Consider the following 27,079-nt stretch of genomic DNA (forward strand, 5'->3'; position numbering starts at 1 on the left):
ACTGATTGCAAAGACAATGGGAGACTGAGAGGTTTTGGAGGTGCATCATTCTGTGAAACAGGTGAGTAAGGGCCTATGGTTCCCTTCAACAGGGTAATACATCCAAAGGGAAGAGGAGAGCGGCTTCTACCCATCTTTGAAGCTAGTTCTACAGTGTAGCGGACACCATGAGAACTGCTTAATTCTTACACACACCCCATTCCACCTGGAATAAGGTCCATTAAATATGACTCTCTTGCGCTAGGACCTCAGCAAAGTTGATTGTGTGACAGATGTCAAAGATCGAATCTTTGAACTAGGGGACACGGTGAAAGAGCAGATGTGAAAAGTTCAGAGCAGACTTTGACAGAACTTGCGGTGCAGGCGAAGGATCCAGTTTGAGTGCTCCTGCTTTATTAACCTCAGGTTTTTGTGGTTCTCGGAGGACTCAGAGGGACAGAACCCTGAAGTTTTCCTTAACTTTACTGATCGAACAGACACAAAGCTCCCTGGCTCCAGACTGCTCCAAGTGACTCCCGCAAGCCCCCTAATTGCAAGGCTCCTGAATTATAGAGATCGGGCGCATTAGTGAAATTAACAAGGGAGAAATAGTAGTTACAATTCAATTTGAATCATACAGGATCATGGTGTTCTCAGACTGCACTCGAGAAGCAAATGAATTCTTTTGAGCAGGTCAAGGCAATGCTGCGAATAATGATTCTCAAGTATACGTGGATGTACCTGGCCAAGCTCAAGATCATTTTCCCTGGCAAAAACGACTTCTTTGAATCTCTGAAGCTAGCCTGGGTGGGAACTGCTCAAAGACTATCGGTGAGTGGGTAACTCCACCGTAGACTATGAACCAGGCATCATAAAATTACCTCCAAGACTAACCTGATCCAGGCAGGAGAGGAGGGCAGCTCTAACAAAGACACATCAGACTCTAAGGTGACATGGTGCACCTAGGCAACATCGTGGCTGGCGTTGAGTCCTTACCTATGGACGAAGGGACTGTGGAGCTCACCTTACTCTGCAGAAGCATGTCCAAATCATACACCTTATATAAAGCCAAAGCCTGGGCCGGTCCTTCCTGCGGTGACGGCAGAGATAGCGAAATCACTTCCCTCCTGGCAAGGAAGAATTTCAGGCTTAAATTACCCTTGCCTACTATGCACAAACCTGAGTTACAAGCTGAATTGGGGGTTGGGAGCACTTTATCACAATCATTCTCAGCGCACAGGGCTTCCCTCTATCCCCCTTCCTTTTTTCCATCCCCATTGAACCTCTGCAGAGTGGCTTAGAAGGGACACCTTGGTGAAAGGGTTTGAATGGTCATGCAGACTTTGACATAGTCTCGTTAAATGCTGACTATCTTCTCGTATACCTGCAAGATCCTGCCTAGTCAGGCCATACCTGCTTCAGATTCGCCGCATCTTTGGCAAAAACTCCGGACTCACAATCAACTTAAACAAATCTGTAGTTCATCCATTGAGAGCCAATGAATCCGACTTCCAGTGGACATCAGGGCTGGTGGTGGAGGATGGCTTCTGATACTTGGCCATCGATGTATCAGCGGACAGGCCCACTGCATACACGCACATCTTGGCACCACAGACAGAGAAAGGTTGAAGACTGGGGTGAACTATTGTACTGCCGGCTTCTTTCTTTTTGGGGAGTGAAGCCATATTCAAGATGCCATAATTGCCACTTATACTATACCAACTACAGAGTTAACCGTACAAAATCCCCCATTACTGTCGATGGTTGGAAAAAATCAGTGCAAATTCGGAGACCTACAAGGCAACTATGATTCGCATAAGTGTCGGTGTTTTAGGTATTTGCAACTAAGACACATGGTCATTTGCCCATATTAACTATATAAGAGATTTACCAGAGTTGAATGTGTTAGAGAAGAAACAGTTTTTTTTTTTTCCAATTGTTTTTATTGGCATTTTAAAACAAGGCTACAAACCAAACAAACAACAAGCCAGTTGCTAATCGGTACATAATTAGCTCGACATAGGTCCACCATGTCAATTACAAACATCATTGCATGCATGCTCGCTCCACAGCATAGGACTTGAAAAGGAGAAAATACATCTTATCATAAAAATGAACCACAGTTGTCACATTCCGAAAGACAGTTGAAGAAAGAGTCCACTGCAGCACCTCCTGGGGCACACAATTAAGTAGACCCAGCAACAAACAATTGCGTAGTTCTTTCCAGGAAACGCCCAACCCCCAGTTCCGGACCACCCCACTGGTCACCCATCCTGATAAGCCCAAGTCATGACGTCATACCTCCAGCGGCCTCCTGATGCTCTCGGGCCCACACAACAAAGGGTTCCCAGATGTCCCTGGGCCTCGATGCTGAAGGCATCAGTTCCCAAAAGGTGGTCAGTTGTGAGTTTCCAAAGGTAACATCTCTAATCCAATCATTTTTAGAGGGAACCCCCATACGTCCCCAGTGCATGGCAACTCGGCGTTTAGCAAATAGGAGTAAAAGTGCGTGCAGTTTGCGAATCTTGACAGGTGTGTCCTGGACATAACCCAACAACGCCTGTACAGGGTCGGGATCCCCGATCATGCCAATTATTTGGTGTATCACAGTAAATACGTTGGACCAATATGCTGCCAACCGCGGGCAGCTCAATGCTATATGTAAAAAAGTAGCAGGAGCAATTCCGCATCTCCAGAAGCTTTCGTCATCTTTCAGACCCATGCGATGCAAACTAGAGGGTGTCCCATAAAATCTATGCAAGAACTCAAAGTGAATGAGACTAAGTTTATAGTTGGGGGACAATGCTGTAAGTTGGCAACAGCACTAAGCCCACTGGTCCTCCGTAAGTGGAAGTTGAAGTTCTTCATTCCATGCTGGAAGTGCCCATGGCTGTGTCAAAGGGGCTGATGTTTGCATGTGATAATATATCCGGGTAATGAATCTGCGAGGTGAATCCGATTTAAGCACGTTCTCCAACGCTTTCAGGGATGGCGGTGCGTCCGGAAAAGTGGCATGAAGAGACCGGCACGCAGCCCTAAGTTTGTAATATATGAATAGTTCAGAAAAATACACAGTCTGACCCTCCGAGGATATCGGGGCGGCCAAAATGCTTCCTCTGGATAAAGGTCTGCGAAAGTACGGAGGCACAGTTTTTGTGCCAAATCCTTGCTAATACCTTTGCCAATAGCGAACAGCATAGGGTTATGTGCTAGGGGTATTGACGGGGCATAGAGAATAGGACTGCCAGCCCTCTTACGCAACTTATCCCATGCCTACCGCAAGGCCTCCACTGTGTCTATGCCGTCTCTAGGACGCATGTAAGCCTGATATAACGCGACTGGCAAGGGGATCGGTGCCGCAGCATCCATCTCCACAGCCACATGAGGTTGAAAAGGGGTTGGATGCACCCACTGGTGTAGAAATTGAGCCTGAGCACTCCATGCGTACAATTGCATATCTGGGGCCCCCAAACATCCCTGATGTAGAGGGAGTGTCAAGAGATCCCACGAGACTCATGCCTGCCCTCCCGCCCAGACCAAGGAGATCAGCAGGGATCAGAGAGTTTTCAAAAAGGCCTACGTGATAGGGAGAGGAATGTTGACAAAGAGATAAAGGAATTTAGGCAGAACCACCATCTTGACCAATGCTATCTTCCCAGCTAGGGAATGCGGAAGTTTAGCCCACGCAGTGACTTTCCCTTCCAACCATGTTATGGCTCGTCCGTAGTTCATGTCCTATATATCTTGCATTTTCATACTGAGCCATGTTCCCAGATACTTCACCGGCTCGTCCGCCCATTGAAGAGGAAACTCAGAGGGAGTCTGGGTGGTGGCGTCCATTAAAGGAAAAATAATTGATTTGGCCCAGTTAATTGAGATGTAAATGTAAATGTTGTAGACTTGTAAATGTTGTAGACTTGTAAAGCGCACAGCTGCCCCAGCAACGGGGCGTCCTGGCGCTGTAGACTGCTGGGGAACCCGTCCTGGCTATCCCTGTGAGATGGTCCCTTTCTGGGTATCTCCAAGGTGAAACCAGGCATCCCCGGCGTCTGTGGGGGGCCGTTGTAGAGATGAGGCAAGCTTAATGCCCAGAGTTGCCGAGTGTGTTCCTGGTTAGAGTAGGTACCGAGGCGAGAATTATCAAGTCTGTTTTGACCCTGGTCCACGACCCTGCCGCGTTGGGAATTGAACCCTGGTCCCTGGCCGATTCTCTGCTTACGGGTCTGCCGCCTCTAACTAGTGAGCCACACCTCTCCACAGAGCCAGAAAGGCTACCAAATCTAATACATTCCTGCAGTATTGGATCAAGGTTCGACTCTGGTCAGTCTCGTACAGTGTGATGTCATCAGCATACAGTGAAATAATTAAGAGACTTCGAGCACTAAACCCAATCCCTTTGGCGGTGTGATGCGTGGTGCGAGTGGCTCCATCGCTATTGCAAATAGTAGAGGGGATAGTGGGCATTCTTGCCTCGCGAGATACTAAACGGTAGTGATATAAGCCCGTTCATCCTGACCCGAGCCGTCGTCCTAGTATAAAGCAGACAAATAAGATTAATAAACAGCGGACTACACCCCATGCGAATTAGAATGGCAAATAAGTACTGCTACTCAAGAGTGTCAAGCGCCTTTGTAGCGTTTAGGAATACTGCGTCAGCTTGCACTGCGGGTGTAAATAATGCAATACTGAGAATAGGGTTAGCAGATTATGAGAAGGAGATCTCCCGGGAATAAATCTTGATTGATCTGGGTGAGCGATCAGCGATAGTAAAGGCTGCAGCCGATTCGCAATCAGCTTCGCCAATATTTTCACATCCACGTTTATTAATGACAGCGGTCTGTATGAGTCCAATTCATTTTCCGGCTTCCCGGGCTTTAACAGGGTGATTATTATTGCCTCGCGCATCGACTGTGGTAGATCGCCCAAATCTCGAGACTCCTCATAAAGCTCTAATAAATGCGGCACCAGCTCCTCTACATAAGTCTTATAAAATGTGGTGGTTAGACCATCCGACCCGGGGGCCTTTTTCAACGGTAAGCTCTTAATGACCTGAGTGACGTCCTCCACCGTAAATGGGAAATCTAGATACTCCCAATACCTTTGACCCAGCCAGAGCAGCTCCAGGGAATCGAGAAAGGGTAGCAGGCCCTCTGGGCTAGATCCCTCTGTAGTGGTATATAGTTCAGAATAAAAACGGGAGAACTCATCTAGGATGTCTCTCTGACCTCTAATTACAGACTGATGTGCATCTTTCAACTCCGTTACAAAAGCTGTGGACCTTGGGGCGCAGATCATCGCCGCCAGAGTTCTCTCTTACCTGTACCTCCTAGCCTGGGCATGTTTTCCCAAAAATGTAACTTTGCGGTTCGCCTCTGCTTCAAATTCAAGCAGTTTCTCCTTCAATTGGGCCAGCATCTTGGGATCATCAGAGGAATAGAACCGTGTTTCTAGGTCTCTAATCTGAGCTTCCAGAGACGCAAGCATTCCTCAAATGGCTTTCAACACCCCGGCCTGACAGGCGATGCAGATACCTTGTATTACTGTCTTAAAAGTTTCCCATAAGGAAGCCACAGTATCTACTGATCCAGTGTTGAGGGTAAAGTAGTCAGTTATATCTCCCCTAATTTCTTCCTTAAAAGCCTTGTCTAAGAGGGCATCCTGCGGTAGCCGCCATGTAAACATCCGTGGAATAGAGTTTGGGAGTTCTAGGTGCAAAAGACTAGGCGCGTGGTCTGACAGAGGGCGATGTGAGACCTCCCTGGTCCACGTAACCACATCATGGGACACTAACCAGAAGTCTAGTCGTGACCACGCTTTATGGTACTCAGAAATACACGTCCACTCCTGAGTTGTTGGGTGAGTATGTCTCCAGATGTCTACAAGATCCCCGTCTGAGAGAATGGCATTCAACGCAGCGCTAGCTGATGGGTGTAGCGTTCAAGATACCCCTTTCCTATCTAGTTCATCATTGAAAATGGCATTGATGTCCCCACCCCAGATAATGGTTTCACAGTTTATCGCCCTCACCCTGGCCCACATATCTTGAAAAAACCCAGGGGAGTCAACATTGGGGCCATATACTGCAACCAACACAACTGGAATCCCACCTAGGGCGCCTAGTATTAGGACTTATCTACCTCTGAGTCAGTTTGTATTTCACCTTGCTTCCAGTCAAGACCCTGTCTGATTGGAAGGAAGGTGAAATACCCCTCTGGAGTAATTTGAGTAAATTGATGAGTATACTGAGCCCCATCTGCTGTGTCATAGTCTTGGAGAAGATGTGACACTTAGATGGGTTTCCTGTAACACGCATATGTCTATGTGATGTCTTATCAAATATGAGTGGACTAACCTAGATTTCCTGCCGTTGTTTATCACTCGGATGTTCCATGTTAAAAAATGTAAACTGGTCATAGGACATCTAACACAGTATAGTGTGAAAGGCCAGTAGGAGCGAAACACAGTAGCATAAGTGGTAGCACCCAGAGGTAATAACCTGAAATGAAAAGCAATGGCCTGGCAAACAACATACCCCCCCCCCTTCCCACCACCCACTCCTACCCCCAAATCAGGTTGTAGAATACCCACCCCAAACATCATAAAGAAGTCAGCAACAAGTGGGAGCTCTCCTGTGGGGGCGCTGTACTGCCGGCGTACTTCCCTGACAACACAGGGTAGCCAAGAAGACTGCGGAGAGCCGTGCTTATCCCACAAGTAATGTAAAGAAACCCAGAACATCAGGACTAGCAGATCGGAAACATACCCAGGCTGTGTAGACCTAAACAACAAGAATCCCATAAGTCCCAGCCCATCTCAGTCCGCCATGTAATCAGCAAAACACAATCAAGAAATATTTTAAATGAGGTCCGACACCTGCAGAAAAAAGACCAGACATACAAAACTGTGAAAAGAAATCCCCCCCTACCTAGTCAGAAACGCACAGACCCCGATACAAAGCGTAACAACTCTCGCGAGGAAAGTAGCTTGGCTGTAGCCGCGTCCGTCATTGTCACTCAGTCGGTCCTCAGCTGAGTCTGCAACCTTGGAGTGTTGTTTGGACTTCCTCCCACCAATGTGTTTAGCAAACTTAAGGGTAGACTTGGCATCCGTGAAGAAATAAGCAGACCCATCGTGAGTGAGCTTGATAGGGTACAGTAGCGAGTAGGGAGTCTGGGCCTGCATCAGGATTCGTTTAGCAGGGAGAAACTCCTGCCTCGCCGACTGCTCCGAAGGTGTAAAATCTGGATATAAGGAAATGGTGTTGCCTTTATGCGTGATAGTCCCCTTCCCCGGGCCAGGAGCAGGATAAGATCACAGTCCTGATAGTTCAGAATTCTAGCCAAGATGGGTCTGGGTGTAGCTCCGCCTGGAGCTTTGGGGCCCAAGGCGCGGTGTGCTCACTCCACTGCGGATAGATTTGGATCAAAGAGCTCATGAAACTGATCCGCTACGCAAGTCTCCATTTTGCCTATAACGGTCGTCTCCGGTATGCCAGTAATTCGAAGGTTATTGCGGCGTGACCGGGCATCCCAAATCTTCGTTCTTAGCGCGGATGATGTCTAACACTTTATCCATATGCAGTAGCTGTTCCTTGGTTTCAACTTGGAACTCATGGAAGTCGGAAGCCCGGTTTTCAAGCACATTAAGTTGGGTCTCGTGCGAACCCACCTGCGTTTTGAATACATCTAGTTGAGACGTTAATGCATCCAACTTGGTGTCTATGTTCCTAAGACTGGACCTAATTTCAAGCATCAAGGTGTGCAAATCCTCTCCTGGGTCGTCCGTCTGCGATTCCGGCGGCCTCTCCGTGCCAACTTCTGGATCCGACTCCCTGAGTCTGGTGGTCCTGCTCTGATCAAAGGTCCGCTTCGGCTGCTTCGCGTCCATGGCGTGCCAGTTGTCACAGGGGCTCTCGTAAAATCCTCCGGCGAGGCGCGGCGCGGCCTCAGCAGTCTAAACACATGGGGACAGCCGTCGAATCTCTGCGCCAATGGCTCGTCTACTGTCACCCCCGAAAGTGGAGTGTGGCCTGCATGCAGCACAGGCACATAGGACCATTCATGTGTGCAGTCAACGAATTAGCATCCAAGTCCCATCCTCCTTGGGTCAGCCGCCTCCGATGCAGCGCTGTCTGTGCTTATTCTGCACCTGGCATGGGTCGCAGTTAGCAAGAATACCTTGAATTTAGGCGTACTCCTCCGGCATAACAAATTCCGACATGGCCCTGCAGCCAGAGGATGTAGCGCGATCCGCTCTCCTGTGCTCTCCCAAGGTGCACTCCACCACCAGGTGCCTAAATGCACACAGCGCAGTGTCCCCATGAAGGCTGCCTCACTCACCGAATAGGTGCGGCATCCTCAGGAATTAAAAATGGTGCACTAGGCCCTCGTCTAGCACCTCCGCTCCCAACCAGCCAGACCGCCTCTGCACCTCCCGAGGCTTCAGTCCCTCACACATTGTCGGCAATTCTGGTGCACAGCACAGCCACACGGGTGTCAATTACGGGCCAGAGAGTCTGCAAGCATCTCACAGGGTCTCTGGGCCCGCACCGTTCATGTCAGCCTCCCGACTCCACCGCCCCAGCCACGAGCCACAGCGCTGAGGCCGATGCGGCGGAACCCGATGCCAGTCAGGGAGCCGGTACGCTCCTGTGGCCACCTAAGGGCTCAGGGCTCCGCACTCCTCACCCGGTCTCCAAGGAGGCTGGGAGTCTTCCGCGCAGATCACGGCCTACCTTACATGGGGCGCCGCGGGCTCAGGTTTCGTTACAGCCGGCCACGCACCCTTTTCTCCAGAGGTTGTAGGCAGGCCCTCATCTGCCGGGGCACACCGCTCCATTCCAGGACCGAACCCAGGGATGGGAGTTGGCTCTCTCGGTTCCCCGCGTTCCGGTCTGTGTTGGGAACGCTGTTTATATAGCAATAGCTCTCCAGGCATACGGATAATGAGAGGATTAATTCTCGGCCAGCGGAGCCCCCCAGAGAGGAAACTGTTAATGGGTGACCTGGGTAAACACAAGATCACCTTATTTTTTTTTTTTTTAACTAGTTATACAAATAATTAATTTTCTCCAGCCTCGCACACTTTGGCATACTTACCAATCCTACCAATTTTGCAGCAGTTCTACCACCTGTGGATTTAATCCCCCATGCCACCCACGTACCACTTTTAAGAGTTACGGGCACGGTCCTCACCATGTGCAGCCAAAAACATCAAAACGGAGATGAAGAGCACTCCAGTGGGGTGGAAAAGGCTGTAATACAAGAACAGATGAAGGGGGAGGAATTATAAGTGGTGGAACTAGGTATAAGTAGGCCTCCCAATGGAGGGAGAGAAACAACTTTGTGCACTCCAAGTGTTTCCAAGTAGCTCATAGTTTATACTTGCTGCCAGTCCTGGTTTTTCACCTTATGTGAATTGCATTCTGTTTCTTATGGTTTTGTTTTCTAAGCAAAGATAAACATGCAAAGTGGGTAAAACTGCAGAATTGGCTCTAGATCCTGCATGATATGGACCAGCTTGCCAGGTATGCAGATAATGGCACAGCAAAGAGAGATGGGGGACTAGAAGATTTGGAAAAACCGAAGGGTTACAAAAAGGATTCTTTTGCATCTGCCCAGACCCTTCAGTGCCAAGTGTTTTAGGCAAGAGTTCAGTCTTTATCCGTCCCCGGCCAGGCAGACTTAGTTCTCCTCTCCTCGAAAGTACAGACTTAAGATAATGTCCATTGAATTCTGGGAGACTGGCTATCAGGCATACACCAGCCCGGGTTGCACAGCAGTCTTCTGAGAACTCTGTAGCTCTTGGAACTAAAGCAAATTGGGGACTTTTAGTTCCAACTTTTGCACATCTTTTCTAGAAAGTGGATGTGGATCAACTGTCCAGACTTCATAACCGTTTGAGGTGGTTCTCCTTTCAAATGTTCTTCTCAGGCTGATCTCCAGGTACAGCCTTTGCGTCGAGTGATACCTCTCACAGCAAGTAGTACTGGGGCTGTCTCCAAACTGAAGTAACCCTAAAGACAGCCACAATGGAGTCAGTGTCAAGGACTGGATGCCAAGAATGTCTGTTAAGAACCCTTCTTGATTAGCCATGGAAAGGGTGAATCGCCACAGTGCCACCCTGCACAGAAGAGTATTGGTCATACGTGTCACAAGTCTCCTTAAGAGGGTCCAAGGTAGTAAGAAAAAGTCTCCCTGCAGTCTCATAGCTCTTGATGGGTGAGAAAGACATCTACTGAAAAAATTTGCAAGGTACTGAACACCCTTATATACCATGGAGGAGAATGGAGCCGAGCAAGAGATTTTCCGATGTGAAATTCTGTAAATCAAACTCCTATAAGCAGAAATCTGGGTAAAATAGTTGCAAAGGGCAAAGAACATGAGGAAAGAATGAGCAAATCCGTTGCGAAGCACCTTCATTTCATGATAGCCTTCCTTATATACATGGTTTAAACAGAGTAACTGATATCATAGGAAAAGACCTTATTTCATTTTAGATTGGGTACCTCGTATAACATCTTGTAGATAAACTACCATCTGGAAATAGTTTGGTAATATTGGCTCGACCATGCCCTCTTTTTTTAGAAAGTCACGACTTTTATTTTTGCAGTTTTTTATAGCGCAAACTCGCCCTAAAGTTATCAGAATGCTTTACATGAGCACCAGTTGCATTACAGATGGACACATTCCTTTTTAGGTGTCGCCTGAGCCAGTGCATGCGCTGCGAGACATTTAGTAATTGGGTTTTCAAAGTGCTACCCACTGGCTTTTGCTGGCTTCAAGCATGCGTGGCCGCGCGTGTGAACGTGCACAGCTGCCAGCTTTCAGCGCCCGAGGCGCCATCTGGAGTGTGATTACTTTCACTTTTGGCTCTGCTGCGCGTGCACCACTCGCGTGTTTGCCGGCGCGCGCACCCCTGCTTTCACTTTTGCAGTCTTTTTCCTTACTTACCTGTGTTTCGCGCGATCGCGATCAGTTTTACTTTTACGTGCCGTGTCACTTTCATGGCCGCACGGCCAATTCTTGTTGTTAATCTCACCCTACTTCTATCTTCTACATTCCTTTATTTGTTACCATTGCGTTCATTGTGCAGTCTTCAACTTCACTTTGCAATGTAAAGCTGGATTAACAGCAGCCCCAAAATATACCAAACCAATCCTAAAAACTTTCAGAACCTAATGTTACTGCAAATAAAGGCTGTTTGGTTTAATAGTGTGGCACTGGAACAAGTGGGCCCCAAAGGAGGGGGTCGGTAATGCTCGGGATTGCTATTTTTTATGTAGCTCTTGGTACAACAACACCGGCCTTATAATTTTATTGGCAGGTTTATGTAATATAAAACACATTGTCCTTAGCTGCTTACAATAAGTTGGTGCTTCCTAGATGTGTTTTTTTATATATAATAATAGTTTGAAATGTGTCTAATGTGTTCCACTAGACACTAAGTAATCACATATAGCTGATGTTCCTCACTGTCTCACGAGCCCCAGCTTATTTACGTTCTCTCTGTTTTCACACTGTTTTAAAACAGTGTATGTGTGCAGCTGGCAAATACAGTGCAAGTTTTGCCTTTTTATTTTTCCGCAATTGTCGGTTTTAAACCCAGTGTACGCATGCACCTGGGGCATTTCTTTTGTATAACCACTTTTAATACCGTCATCAAGTATTTTTGGGGCACGTGCAGCTGTTAACAATAATACCCATCGCATAGTGACATTTTTTTTTCCAAAGGAAATTTTTTCTTAACAAATGCAGACTCCATTTAACCCGTTCACACCATCACAGACTTCTCGTATCATCCAATCTCATCTCTTAACAATAAAATATGTACGCATTAACACCTTTACAAACATTGCAACACAAGGCAGCAACGTCTCTCCCTGCTACAGACTTGTTGGCGCGTACGCACAATTGTTTCTTTTAGCAAGAAGGTGACTGTGCATTTCAATGAGCTTTCAATAAAGTAAGTAAATTACCTTCACAATAGCGTTTGTGCCCACCTAACCCCACTATTAACCGGAAAAATAAAAAAAATAGGTGTATTAAGTGGTGCTTTTTGACGTTAGCGTCCGTGTATGCTACATGTAGAGTTTTTACTATGCCTAGCATTTTTATAAAAAAAAGATTTTTTGTTACCTACAGGGGAACTTTAGTTATTTGTGATTAGGAGGAACTAAACATTGCCACAAAAATGTTTCTCATATGCACACGTTTCGCTTTTCTGTAACAAGGTGCGTCCGCTTTTGAAAAAACTTGCACTTGTGTAGCCTTATTTAAACTTTAATTTCACCGTGCCTTCATTGACATGAAGTTTAGCGCAGCGGCCACAAGCTCCAGCTTATTTACAGGATCTTGTGCCTGTTTTAACACTGTTTTAAACACAGTGTATGCGTGCAGCTGGCAGGTTAACAAGTCTTGTTAACATTGCCACAGAATTTTAATAACGTGTAAAATTTTCGCTTTTTGTTACTAGGTGCGTACGCTTTTTAAAGAGCTTTTACTCATGCGGCATTATTTAAACTTTTATGTTTTGCCATGCTCTATTGACATGAATTATAGCGCAGCAGCTACAGCAGCTAACTTCATAGCACAAGGCTCACGGGTTTGATTCCTGGGGCCTGTAGCAGGTCATCTCAGCACTCTCATTATAAGCTATAGCTTGGCTAATCTTTACTACAGCCCCTAGCACTCATGTTAACTACAATGTTTTTGTTTTTTTCAATTCTTTTCATACTTTTTTTTTCCATCAGTAATTACATTTTTCCCAGTCCATTTTATATCCTTCCTGTATTATTTGTTGATTCCATCTTACTTATATCTTTCACATTCTTTCATTCCATACTGTTGCGTTCATCGTGTAGTCTTCAACCTCACTTTACTATATATAGCTGGATTAACAGTGGCTCCAAAACATAGCTAAAACCAATTCTAAAGGGGCAAAAAAGTACAGCCTGTGGCATGGCCGAATACCGCACTGATGCCATCAGGGTGTGGGTCAGGGGTGCTGCAAGGAGGACATAGGGGGAATCAGAGCATGTACATGGCGTGGGCAGTGAGTCGTGAAGTTATTTTGAGGTTCAAATCATATTCTTCCTATGCCTTAGTCCTCTAAATTGCCATTATGTGATAGAGGTGGGTGAGCCACAAAAGGTTCGAGTCCAGCTCAAACCAGATGTCTAGCTGTGGCTCACCTCGAGGTGCTCTTGGTACCTCACTCTCAAAACAAACCCAGCCTTCATGTAGCTTCTGTCTGCACCAGGATCACTTTAGCATTCTCTAGATTCCAGTCCATAGAAATTCTTCCACGAGCACCCTTAGACAATAATATTTTTTTCAAATCTTGTATTTTCTGTGATATGACCCCGAAGGCCCTGATTTTATATTAAAAACAGAACTTTGGACTATACCATTTCCTGCTGAAAGGCAATATTTCTCTCCATGTGTTCCCATACCTGGCGTGTCATGCAGTTTGGTGCTTCCTTTCCCTCCATGTTAAAGAACAGTAGATGTTTCAGCACCCAGGCTAATGTACTGCATAGCTAAATACATAAGGTCCCAAAGGCGACACCGATTGCATTGCAAATGCTTGTTAATCTTTGCGATGCAGTCTTTGTGCACTGAGACATCCTGGTTATGTTTCCTTTAGCCTGGTTTACTACCCTCTGCCCTGTAGTCTTGCTGCAGTCCCCTCTTTGTGGCCTGTTGGCTTATCCTCCAGTGCCCTCTGCTTCCTCCTCTTGGAGGCGGTGTTGATGAGCCTGTCCTCATGTAGTGCTAGGAGGGGCTGCGGGAGACGCAGGCCCCGGTGCTCCAGCTTCCCCCGACTGGTTGAACCTATGGTTTTAGGGCACACTGTTGCTGTAGGCCGCGCACATTTCTTCCTTGAGTTTGGCAACCTGCTGATCTTGTGTGCAGGGGGTAATGTTACTGGAGGCCCGAAACAATCACCTAGCGGTGCGAGCTTCATTACCTCTCAACCTGTTTGGCAGCCGAATTGCAGTGTTCACAGCAACATGCTCCCTGCATGCTTTTGAGTACACGGATAAAAAAGAGTTTCAGTTTGAATTCTATAACCTAGGCGTAGTGGTGTGGGCAGGTCTACCGTGAGCCGTACACAATATGAGAACACCACATGCCCCACTACATCGATACTTGTTTCACTATTGTGATTTGAAGTTAGGAAAGGACTAAGTGTTTCAAAGCATTGCTTACTGTCAAGGTTCTGATTTTATTTCGTAGATCACCGAAGTTTCTGTCAGTGATTGATTTTGCGGTATTACCAATGCTTAAGTTAATGATAGACTGCCACTTCTGTGTCTGCAAGCTACCCTCAGCTGCCCCTACACCACTTCAAGCTACCTGCCACTGCTCCCAATGCGGCGAGCTTCCATACTTTCCTCACTTCTGCAAGCTTCCCTCTGCTGCCTCTAAACCACTGCAAGCTACCCGACACTGCTCCCAGTGCCGTCAACTTCCATACATTCCAAATTGGGCTTGATATAATCTTACACATATTATAAGCTACAATTGCACCAGCCTGAATAATGTGATGCATGGCTAAACACTTCCATAGGCGAGACCTATTGGCTATACGAATGCTTGTTTTTTGTTTTTTTTTAGGCACAGATATATTGAGTTGTTTGCCCAGAATCACAGGATGTTTGAGCCTCCCCCTAGACTCGAACCTTGTTCCCCCGCTTCTCGGCCGCTCTGCCCCTTGAGCCACATTGGGGAAGAAGCACAAATTGGACATCTTTCAGTTTGTGCTAGGCTCCATCCACCCTCATGCTTTGAGCTTGAAGCTGACACACCTTTGGGTGACTGCGAGACAGAGATGCCAGAGCGGCCCATGTGGCGTATATGGTAAGCTACGCACTGAGCTAGGCATTCTGTAATATGCTGGCCAGCAGTGCAAGTGTTACCTGCAAAACCTCACACACCTAGCGTAGCCACATATTCTCCAATATCACTACCACTACCACAATGCATTGGGATGGTTAGTATGATTGTGTGTGGTCTCATGATGCCTGACGACGAATCAGATCACTCGTATCCTTCAAACAGAGAACCGCCCCTCACATTCATTGCTTGGCTTCTCCATTCCGTTGGAAACCCTGCCTGTCCTGAGTGCTTCGACTTGTTTGTCGTTTATATCGAGTTTGAATCCCGGCACGCCACGTGAGGCGTCATCGTTCAGTATCCTGCAAACTTCCAAGAGGTTTTTGGCTACAGTATCCCTGTTGGACTCCGACTTGAATCTCCGTTTATTTTTTACCGAGTGCTACTGCTTGTCAAGTCGGTTACCCTTTAAGGCCGGAACGAGACTTATCCCTTGGTTCAGCTGCAATGCATTCCTGAAAGCTGCGAGCGGACTCGCTCGAAAAAAACCTTCTACACCTTCATTCCTGAAAGCTGCTGCGAGCAGACTCGTTCCTAAAAAACCTTCACAAACCGGCATTCTCTCATTGCAGAAGGAAGTAGCGTATTATTTGCTTAGCCGGCTTCATTACACGCTTCCAGTAACCAAAGTAGTGAGTGGACCTATTTTTGTGGAACTTTAAACCATTCCGGGTGAAGTCTATTCCCGCTGCTGTTTCCTAGAGTTATAACGGCAAATCTCACTACGGAATTGCAAGCCCGTGATACACTGTTTATCTCACAGTACTTCCGCCCCATGAGGATCTTTATCCTTCATTCTCCCTTGGACCCAGCCTTTCTGATACTGCATAGTGGAACCTTTCCTTTGAGCTACAAGTGTAGCAGACTGAATCAGCATTTAGACTATTAAGTGTACAAGCCCTCACTTGGAGCCTATTCTCTTGCCTTTTGTTTTCGCTTGTTCCGATTCTTTAGATACAACAGGTGAGTGAGACCATACACAATTATACATGGTAGTAGTCAAGAATAGATACATCACCTCCTGTAATATATCAAGTTCTATTGTACTAATGATTGCACTTCCCTTTCTCTTTTTCAGTACCTACTAGTTGGTTCCTAGTCCACTGTCCACTCCTGCGCTGTGTCTCCTTCTTGGAAGTTCCGAGTCTTCTCATCGCTCCCGGGGGATATATATGAGCTTCCGGTTATGTCAAAATTAGGAGGCTTATAGTATCCTCGGGGAAGGTGGGACCTGGCTTCGCTCCTGAGGATCGTAGGTGGTAGACACCCTCGAGCAGTGACAGCAAGGCCTGCTTTCTCCCCCTTTGATGTCACTCTCCTGAAGCTCCGTGCTTATCAAGATGCTGTCTAAAAAATTGATGAACAAACAAGTGTGCATGAATTGAAGCATTTTCCCATTCATGTTATTAAGGAGGATAATCTTTCCAATGGATGAGAAGTTAAGGATGACCTTAAACCTTCAGAATATTTCCAATTTCTTGACCCTCATTCTGGTTGACCTTGTTTCACAACTTGCTGAGTTTCAGATGAAAGTCACTGATGAGTATCAGAAACACATGGCTTCAGTTGGGATGAATCTTCCAAGTACAAGGCAATTTTAACCGAAAGGCTACCAGATGGATTTTTTTAAGTTATCGCAAATGGTCCAATAAATTGTGGTTGTAATTTAATTGACCATGTATGAACAGGAAGAAACTGAGAAGCTGGTCAAAACAACAAGTCGCTGATTATTGGATCTCCAGGCACGATCAGGCTGGTACAGCTGCAGCCTTTTTTGGGGGTACCCCGGTCCCAGGTTTCTGGTGGCCCTAAGTACCAGGGTCCAAGATTTAAATGTGATCCTTCTGGTTATAGGAAGCCAATGAAATTGCCTCAAATGTGGCGCAAAGGTACCTGCCTGATTAACCTTGCTGTGGCATTTTGGATAAGTTGGAGCCTGCGCAGTAGGTATGTAGGTAGCCCCAGATAAAGGCTGCTTGCGTAGTCCAATGAGGACGTGACTAACTCATGGACTACTGTCTTCCGATGAACTTCCGGCAGGATGCGCATCATTTTCCTAATGGCCCTCCTCTTCCAAAAGTAGATGGACGAAATATGTTGTATATGGGTGGCAAAGGACAGCTCTTTGTCTAACCTAATTCCCAGATTCCTGGCAACCTCTGAGTGAGGTGGAGGAGGATTACATTCTGACGGCCACCACAAACTGTGTGGAGGAGGGGGCGCACGGCTGAAAAACAGGACCTCCGTTTTCTCAATGTTTAATTTCACGCAGTTCTTGTGCATCCAGCCTAGGATGTCTTTTAGGCATGCCTTAAAATTACGACTTGCGTTGGAGGGTGCTGGACTTAGGAGTAGTATAATTTACTATTCCAACTCCAGTCTACGTGCAGTAGGGAAGGTGTTGGATAGTAAATTATACTATTCCTTGTCCTAGAGCGCCATCTAGCGCAAGTCGTTGTAACGACTTGCGTTGTAAAAACCGCGATGTAATGGCATTGCGATGTAATCCCCGCGTTGTAACCGATGTTTCCCCTCCAACTGCAACAGAGTAATCTGTTTCCACAATAATCTTCTTTAAAGTGTCAGAAGTAGATAATGGTAATGTGTAAGTAAATATGTATGTAAGTGTTTTTAAAAGCCTTTTCAGCTCGATTGCCACAGGAGAAAACTTTCTTCATAATCTCTTCTTCGATCATTGGATATTTCAGCAAAAATCTTGAACAACTAATAAGGGCCTGATTATGATGTCAGTTGGAAAGCCTCTGACTACAGGTCGGAGGCTTTCTGTCCAACATCAACAGTTTCAATTCTGACCTTTAATCTAGGAGGTAGGAATTAAAGCCAGCTTGTCATTCCAGCTGGCTTCTGACTGGCTCAAGGAGCCCACCAGCCAGTCGTAACCAGCACCTAATCCCTATACGACGGCATTTCCTTTACCGGGTTTACGATGTCTGTTTCTGACTGGCTTTCCATGTCGGGCTTTCTGACATGGTAAGCCTGTCCGAAAGTGACTTTGGGTGCCCTTAGCAGGGCCCCCTTCTCCCTGTGGCCTCCGGTTAGGGGCCGAGGGGGTACCTATGGTGCTCCCCAGTTAATCCCTGCACCGTGTGGCAGGCACCTTGAGGTGCCTGCCACACGGTGCAGGGATTAACAGAATCTCCCATATCTCTATGGGACCTTGCGCTACGGCTGGTTTATGGCTGCAGCACAAACTCCCACAGAGAAATGGGAGCATGCGACTGCACCATGTGCAGTTGACTTGTACTATTGCGGTCGGGGCCGCCGACCGGAGTTTGTCGATCCCGAATCCACGATGATGTTGACCGACATCATATACAGAGCCTAAATGTTTGTGCAGCCAACTAAACTTTAATTTGCCTTAAAGTAGTTTAAAATAGCCAATCCACAATAACTGAGATCTTCTGAGAATCCATATGAAGGCTATAAGCTTCGCCTGAACCCAAGGTACTTAACTTCTTACATCTTCTAGAAACACTTTAGGTGTTGGTATGGTTTGCTAAAAAAAAATGTAAAAAAATGATGCTGAGTGTATAAACTCCGAACTTGCATTTTCTAGATATTCCTCCTGAGTTGTTGAGAACTACAATATAATCCAAGTAGAGTAATACAGAGTGATTGAGGACATCTGTGATTATTGACTCCATAAAAAGCTGAAAAATGTCAGGGAAGGTGCAAAATCCAAATGGCATTACACAATGACCAAATGCTATGTTGAAATCAGTTTTCCACTCGTGCCTTACCTCAAAACGTTATAAACACCATATGGATCAAGTTTAGTAAAAGCTCCTGCTCCATGGAATGACTGCAAAATGTATTTTATAACAAGCAAAGCATATATACCCTTTATGGTAATCTGATGTAAGCCCCATAATCAATACAAGACTGGAGATCTTGATTGAGTACAAGTAATAAATGTGTTCCAGCAGATGATGAAGATGCTACAATTAAACTATTAGGTACATTACCCAGTTAATAAGCCTTTAGCATCTTGTCTCTGTTAAGGAATAAATATGTATAAAAGACACAACAGCGCCAAGTTTGGTTGGTATGCCGTAAGCATATTCCTGTGAAGCGGAAACAAACAAACTTAGTTTTATCAAAAACTAGAGAAAAAGGGTGGTACTACAGTGGTTGTTTACCTCAGAAAGCTGCTCCTAGTGAAACGTGACCCTACTACAGATATAAAACCATTGTGAGTGGGGGCATCTCACAAAAAGTAACGGACTGGTCTCACACACCACCTGGTGTCATGCTTCATCATCGGCCAGTCCTCGCCCTCTAAAACCTTCGTTTGATAGAGGGCGGGCATACACCTGAAGACAGGGATGCACTTCTAAACTAAAGAGTGGGGGCCCGTGAAAAGGAATGTGAAGTTAAAAATCATTATAGTTACCAGAAAATCAGTTTTAATGTGGCTAATAACTATGATACTAAAAACATGAGACGGTGGGTGGGGTATTTAGTGTCCCCTAAACGTCTCGTGAATGGTCAACATGTTTCTGCCATGTAGGCCCAAGTGGGTCCAGGGCATTCATCAGGACCTAAGTGTAAACAGGGGGGCTCCGTTCTTACCAACTGGTGGCAAGAAAGTACCACTGTGCGGGTGTGGCAAAGGCCGCACTCCGCTTCCTAAATGGCTTCCAAACGTCAAGCCCTAGTTGAAAAAACTACTTGCCACATGGGGGGAGGGGAGGGGAAACTCCTGTTCATTTGTCTCAGGAAAGAATCCCTCGTTCGTCCTGGGTAACTGCTCCCGGTCCTCCCGGATGTTCAGTGGTACTGTCGAAAGGTTACCTGCTATTAAATTGGATGTAGAGTGCTTTTTCATCTTTCAGTAACCAATAACTTCCTGGAGCATAGCAATGATCATAACAAAACTATTGTTCAATTAGACCAAATTACATATGTATTGTACCTCTTCAATTTAGCAGAAACGATATGGTCGCAATATGGCACTTCTGTATTATCCCCAAGTGAGACTATCGATGTAGAAGAGGCTTGTTGTATCGGTCCTAAAGAAAATGTTGAACCATCAATAGTTTGGATGTCTTCTGGAGTTTTCTTAACATTCTTAGGAATATGATTGGCCCTGTCCTGTTCAGTAAACCTTCAACACTTGAGGAAATGCTTATGCTGCAACAAAAAGTCGTCTACAAAAGATTTTACCTTTGAGGGGGATGGCAGTGTAAGAGGTCGAAGGGGGTTTATGAAGAGTCAGAAAGAAGGGACGGGCAAACACCAGCACCAGGTAAAAAACCAAAAACAATAACTTTGTCTGCCTCCCTAGCCAACCGCTTTCCAAGCTACCCAAATCTTCAAACAACTTGCTGGGCTTCATAAATGTGGTGGTTGATGGTATACAATTGTTGCAGCTATTATTTCAAGTTGAGGTGCACATCTCTCTCAAATACTTTAAAACAGCCACTGATTGAGAAAAGCTTCAAGTTAGAAAGTAGAAGTTAATGAGATTGAAGGAATCGTAAATTAAAATTTCAACAAATTCAAAAACATTTTTTTAAGGCTTTTCTTATTGACTATTATCATTGTTGCCTCTATATACGTTTTTAAATCCGCTTCTAGCCTTTTTTATAGCCCTGTACACTAGCTCTTTACCTTTATTACCTGGCCTTTATGAGTCTGAAACACCTTTTTTAAAGGTTCTTTACTTAAATGGTTTATAATTCCTTCTCATTCATCCAAGTGCTCTCCTTGACTCCTTTATCTGCATTTCACTGGTAAACTTTAAACAACACACTCCTTACCACTTTCTGCCGCATTCCTACTTCGTAACCTTAAACACATCTCTGATGGGGCCCTGTTCACAAAGTTCACTTTGTATGCAAGTATATATACACGTGCAAATTAACTCTTGTACTACGTAAATTTACTACGTTTGGCTATTCACCAATTCCAAGTATAAATTTACTAAAAAGTGTAGACTTGCATGTTTCTGCCCCCATTTGGCTGTAAAGTTACTACAGCCAAATAAAGACAAGTCGTAAGTTAAGTCCTCATATGGCTACAAAGTGGTATTGTAACATCCTCCATAGAAGAGAACGGAGCCAAGGACTTAAAATCAAACCCAATGTTAAAATTAATATATTTCGACTTTTTAAATATATATATATATGCATTTAGTATACAGTTACAAAAATTATATATAAATACAAAATAAATGTTAGGATCTATTTTGATAACTTTTAAAACTTAAAAATAAATAAATTCTATACATAACTTTATAATTTTTAATTCATAAGTATATATAAACATTTTACTATTGTTGGGATTTTTGTAAAACTTTAATAATTAATTTCATATATTTAAATGAATGAACTATTTAAAATTAAGTTAATTATGTACAGTTACAAATAGTAATTTTTCACATGTAGGTCGAATTCGGAGTCACTGCTAAGTAGAGAGAAAATGTTAAGATATTTTTGTGTACTTTTTATGTTCATATTAGTTTAAACAATTTTAAATATGTCTTAACTGTAGAACAAAATACGTTTCAGTAGTATGAATTCAATTTTGAATTAAATAATTAATTTAAATATCTAAAATTCATTTTTTTAAAGATTTATTAAAACCCACCTGAAGTAAAATGTTTTTATAATTACTCATTAGGCATTAGGTTACAAAACGTTACGTATAGAATGCATTTGAATTAATTCATTTGAAAATGTTTATATTTGTTATTTAAATGGAAACACTTTTTATTTTATTACAAATTTATTTTTATACAAACTTGTATATTTATTTATTTATAAAGTCAAAATAAAGACATTTATTTTAACATTTGCCTATGTGGTTCTACTTTGTCATTGCCTCCATAATTTTCTATGGGCGGGTGTTGCAGTTCCAGTAGTTGGCCATGTGTGGCGCTGGACTTACTCCTGGTCTGAGCTGGAGTAAGTTTACTACTCGTTTGGGTTCTTTTTGGCTTTAGTAACTTTAGAAGTTCAGGGTGGAAGTAGCAATAGCCTTACTCATACCCTATCTCCCATGTAGTAGTAAGTATTCCTTTTTTGCAGCCTCTTCCCAGATCCCTCCCACATTTACTATGAAGTAGTAAACTTTCATGTTTGAGAATCTCCCTATTGAAATAAGAGGAGGGGGAGATTTACACTTGTAGATTTGTGAATTGCATTTTTGTAGTAAGTAAATCCGTACTACAAAAGGCAGTTTGTGAATCTGGCTCCATAGTGCTTACATGACCGCTTAGCCCCATTTATATCTCCGGGCACTCCAAATGTTTTCTTAGTCCGCCCTGCTTCTGTCACGGTGCCACATCAAAGCCATAAACACCTTCTGTAGTGCTTACTTAAATTTAAATCCCACATTCCCCCATCAAACTTTCACTCTACCACCAATATGTTTCTAGCAAAATAGGGGCTATCTTCATATCTGATTACTCTCTTTGCTTCTGCCTTCATATCCATGAATATTTCCCTATACTTTTCACCTACCTTTCAGAGATCTCCTTTAGCCCAGTCCACCTTATACCACCAGTATAATTTTGATAACCCATTCATTTTATTTATTTTCGAACATTGTTCTTCCAACTTTACTCCTGTGGCCTTGTCCTGCATCATTGACTTCCTTGCTACATACTGGCAGAACCAGAAAATGATTCAAAACCTGTTTCTTTAAGGCTCTGCTACCCTGTGTGCAATCATACCTGCATTCTACGCAGCATCCCTTAATTCTTTGTGGCACCTATGTGCCGCTGCAAGTTCTCCATTTCTGGCTGGATGGTGAGAATCTGCTTCTGTAATTCTTAGCAACTTCCTAGAAGGGCTCTAGCTTGACACTTCATCCAGGAGAGGAAATACTGAAGTTGCAGTTCAGGGCCCAATTCTTTTTAGATTTTTGTAATCGATGTGTAAATTTGATTGCTAGTCTCTTGGTAAGCGGACACCCCACATGCCAGTACTCTATGCTACCATCAGTACAATTTCTTTCTGGAACTTCCTGGCTAACATGCAGAGCAGGGTTGCATATGTCCCTCGGGAGATGTTCGATTTCATGAACGAGGAAAAATCAGGAAGTGATTCTAGGACTTTGGCCACACAAGTGGTCTTGTGTACCCTTTCTGTTGATTACGTAGCGAGGCAAACTATCCTGGATTCTGCCTTGTCCCATGAGTATTTCACCAGCACTGCCCTAAATAAGTGGTGTGAGTAAATCTTAGAGAGGTAAAAACACGGGTTTGTTTGATTATTTCCCCCTTCACCTCTTGTCGAGCAACCTATTGCAGCAGGATGCAGTTGTTGAGGTTCAAGAAATGAGCATCAAGAACACTTGAGCTAAGGCCTATGGAGACTCAACCCTATCTCCAGTGACTCGGTGCATTTTTGGCCGAGCCCTGCTCCTTATCTGGGAGAGGAGATGCCAAGCTATGTTAGACTGAGCTCATCTCTCCTTCAGGGCATGGTTTTGTAGATCAGTTGCACAGAGAGATCTAGCAAACGGGGCCTCTGGTTGCAGGCCAGTGAAGGATGTCTCGCCTAGCTCATGTGGTTTTGGAGACCTGTATGGAGAAGTAGAACTCTGCTGGACAAGTCTCTTTCTGTCACTGGTGACTGGTAAAGGGAAGAACTCAGTACACGTATCCCTTATTGTCACCTTTGGATGTTCAGGCAGATAGCTGTCAGGAAAGCTCAGTAGACGGCACACTAAGTTCACTGTATCCTTGAACTGAGCTCCGAATGAAAAGCTTTTGAAGCACTTTCCAGTCGTGCCACGAGAGCCAAAAGTGATCCACACGCAACTGATTTGAATGATCCTGTAGACTTGATGTAAAAATAAAGGTTACTTTATTGCACCCTCTGCCCAGCCCTGGTGCAACTGACCACGCCCAGCTATACTGTAGGCATCTACCCAGAAGGTCCCTTCCTTCCAGCGCAAATGAGAGGAAGTCCCGGCTTACACCTTCCTTTCTTGACATTCAGTGGGTTCACTCAGTTGAAGTGATGTTTCTAATACAAAATCTAAATCTGGGTTGAGAAAACTGGAAAGACAGAATACTCAGAATGGTAAACCTTTTTAGGGTCTGTCATGCAACTATATACGATCCATTTCTACAGCTGATCACCAGGTTACCGATAGCGGCAAGGATTACTTGGACAGCAGCTTTCAGACTTCCCTTTGCGGCATACTCTGGATTTGGCCATGCGTTGTTCTCAAACCTGATTTGAAAGACCAATAGATCTTTTTTACTTTCCTGGTCTCGTGTTTAAATGTATTATGTATCACTATAAGCTGTTCAGTTTTTCCAAACATGTCCTTTCACATTGGTGACCTATCCCTAAGTGGTTGATTTTCCCAGCTCACTGCATACATTTGTATTCTCATTGGCAGACTCTCCCGAGGTGGCCCTTCATTGATAAAAGGAACTGCTGGCACGGCACGGCGGGTGCAAACCTCCACACTGATCCCAAACATGGGGTAAGTCTTATGAACACGTGTTATAAAGGCAAAAGCGAATTTGTATGTGTGCACACACTTCAAGATTTATTTTCTTTTTTGTAAAGAAAAACTGTATCGAATACATGCCCTTAAACATTTTTACTTTTTAAAAAAATGCTTTTCTAACTTTATTTATTTGGTGTTTTCTATAGTGCGAACATGACCCTACGTAGGGTATCGGAGCACTTTACATTTGTATTTCCAAAACCATAACCATTTGTTACCATTTCAAATCCTGTGCCCACTCTCGCCTGCTAAAGTAATGCTGTCTTTTTACCTGTGTGCATTTTGGCACATTTTCCCCTCTTTTACTTAAGCTTTGCAGCAGCATTGCAAGAGATGGGGACCCCAAGTGCAGATAGAAATGCATCGCTTCACATATCTCGCCTCCCACCAAAGAGTGCTCCGTAGAGCACCATGCTGTAAGCTTGACACACTGGTGATCTTTTACACTCATCTGTGCTTTACAGTGAGCTGTGTTCCACCTATTTTATTAGAAAGTCACCTATTCTTGGCAAAAAACAGTTCTCTGATTGCCCATAATTTTCTCGCTCATTGACCCGCTGGAGTTTCTGATGGCTAATCCGGCCGCTGGTGTCTCCAGTGCGATCTAGCCCCCTCCCGCTCAAGTACTTGTTGAAGGGTAGGGAGGTTGCTTCCCTGATCGTCCCTGTCGTTTAACTCGTGCTGCTCCCAGGCTCACTCGTTTTCTGCTTGTCTGCCTATTCTCCCTTCCTTCTGAGTTGGACTCTAATTTAGGCCTTTACTGGTGTGCCTGAGACAGCGAGACTTACTTTGGGACTATCTGCGTAAATCTAGACTGGCCACTGCGACTCATTGACCCTTTAGGATCCCGTCCTTAGCAGTTTAAACTATTCCTTTCACTTCTGAGCTCTTAGAAATCTTATTCCACTTCACCCCGCCTCACCTCCCCCCCCCCCCCCCCCCCTTCAAGATCAGACGCCATTGGAGAAACTGCCGCCAGCTCTGCTATCCCCGGGTTTAGCCTGTCAGCTGTAGCCAACCTTTCCAGTGCCTGAAGCCACTCTGCCGCCATATTTGAGGTCTTCCATCTTGCAGTTGCCCCTTCTGCAGCACCTTCGGGACCCATGGGAACACTGGACATGAAGTATCGGTTCATGCTGATGGGTTTCCCTCAGCTCCCTTTAACCCCTTTGTGCCTTTACAAATGGTGTCACCTCTGGCATCATTACCACTACCAGCAAAACCTTCCACACCAATATCTCCAGCCACAGCTCCGAGACCGACTCAGATTGTAGAACTGATGCTGTCGGCACCAGAGTCATCCTCTGTCTCCCAACCTCCAGTTCAAAGGTTCCAGGAGCGAGAGACAACATTTACTTAAAGAACAACAGTTTTCAGTGTATAACCTGTTTGCTATGGACTCAGAGTAAGATAGCCCTATGCAGGAATTCCAGGGCCTAAGGGACGTAAGTGGTATAGACACTTCTCCAGAACTAAAATTTGCAGACCCATTGGGGCTCCTCCCTCCCTGTGTATCCTCTTATCATTCCATTATTTGCAAGGCAGCGGACATTTTAGACTTCCCTTACCCTCTGTGAAGGCTAAAGCTAGATCTTCACGGAGGTATTTAGCCCTTGATCCTCATATCTAAGCAACATCTCCCACCTAATGAGGCTCAGTGCTGTCAACATGGGCTAAAACTCTTCGGTAAACTGCACTGTTACCAGGAGATATTGTCCTGCTCCTGGTTATCCCCTGTTTTTTAATATTTTTATTTCAGCACCTATCTCCGAGAGACTTGTCATCTAAGCCTCACCCATACTAACTCTTGGGAATTTCCCTACTGCTCCTTCGTAGAGGAAGTGGAAAAAGATTAAAGCCTGGACGAAAAAAGATGTTTGCGGCTGGAACCCTGTTTCTCAAGTCACTAAAGGCCACATGCTTATTACAACTTTGTGTTCACTTCCTCGGGTTTATGGCTGGTACATTATTCCCTAATCGCCTGCTAGAACTTCAGGCACACTTTCAAGACCTTATCAGGGATGGGAAGGCAACATCTAGCCAAATTATTCAGTCCGTTCTGGATATGGCCTGTTTAGTTCCCAAATTTATGTGGACATCCGTCGCTGTCAGATGACATGCCTGGCTAAGAACTTCAGTTTTCTCGTCAGACATTCAATCCATGCTCATGGACCTATCCTTAGAACATACAAACTTGTTCAGGGAGAAGACTGATTCATCCTTGAAACGGTTTAAGGCAAGTTCATCTGCAACATTCCCTGGTGTGCGGCCCTAAAGAAAAGAGTTTCAAGACTTTCGGAGAGGCCTTAACTTCCACCAAGCAGCTCTCACACAACAAGAAGCCCAAAACCTCATCTTGCATCAAGGCAGACATTGTGGAAAGGGCGAGACCCTCCAGCCCACTACCTCCTTCACCACCCCCACCATTGTAGGGAAGCAGCTCTGGTATGTTTTTTATGTTATGTCAATTTGTATAGCGCACACATCCCTGTGTGGGTATCCAGGGGCTTGGGTATGTGTGCAGGTTTGCAGTAACCTCATGTTTAATCGAAAAGCTAGGCCTTCAGTTTCTTGAGGACTCGAGAAGTGATAAGGCACTGATATGTTGAGGGACGTCATTCCATGTTTTGAGTGGCATGTAAGAGTAAGAGCACCCTTCAGCTCTGCTTTTGCGGATGCCAGGAGTGTGTGAGAGTGAGGCAGAA

General features: G+C 45.0%; 1 protein-coding gene across 1 annotated transcript in view; it reads left to right on the forward strand.

Annotated features, from left to right (window-relative positions):
* ABCB7 (ATP binding cassette subfamily B member 7) overlaps positions 1-27,079 on the forward strand; it is an 801,099-nt gene that overhangs the window by 197,137 nt on the left and 576,883 nt on the right. The window contains exon 3 of the mRNA XM_085608245.1: positions 24,261-24,347. Within this exon, the coding sequence (XP_085464371.1) occupies positions 24,261-24,347 (87 nt within the window). The remainder of the gene's footprint in view (positions 1-24,260; positions 24,348-27,079) is intronic.

The sequence above is a fragment of the Triturus cristatus genome, chromosome 5_2 (genome assembly GCF_964204655.1).
Source record: "Triturus cristatus chromosome 5_2, aTriCri1.1, whole genome shotgun sequence".
Classification (NCBI taxonomy): Eukaryota; Metazoa; Chordata; class Amphibia; order Caudata; family Salamandridae; genus Triturus; species Triturus cristatus.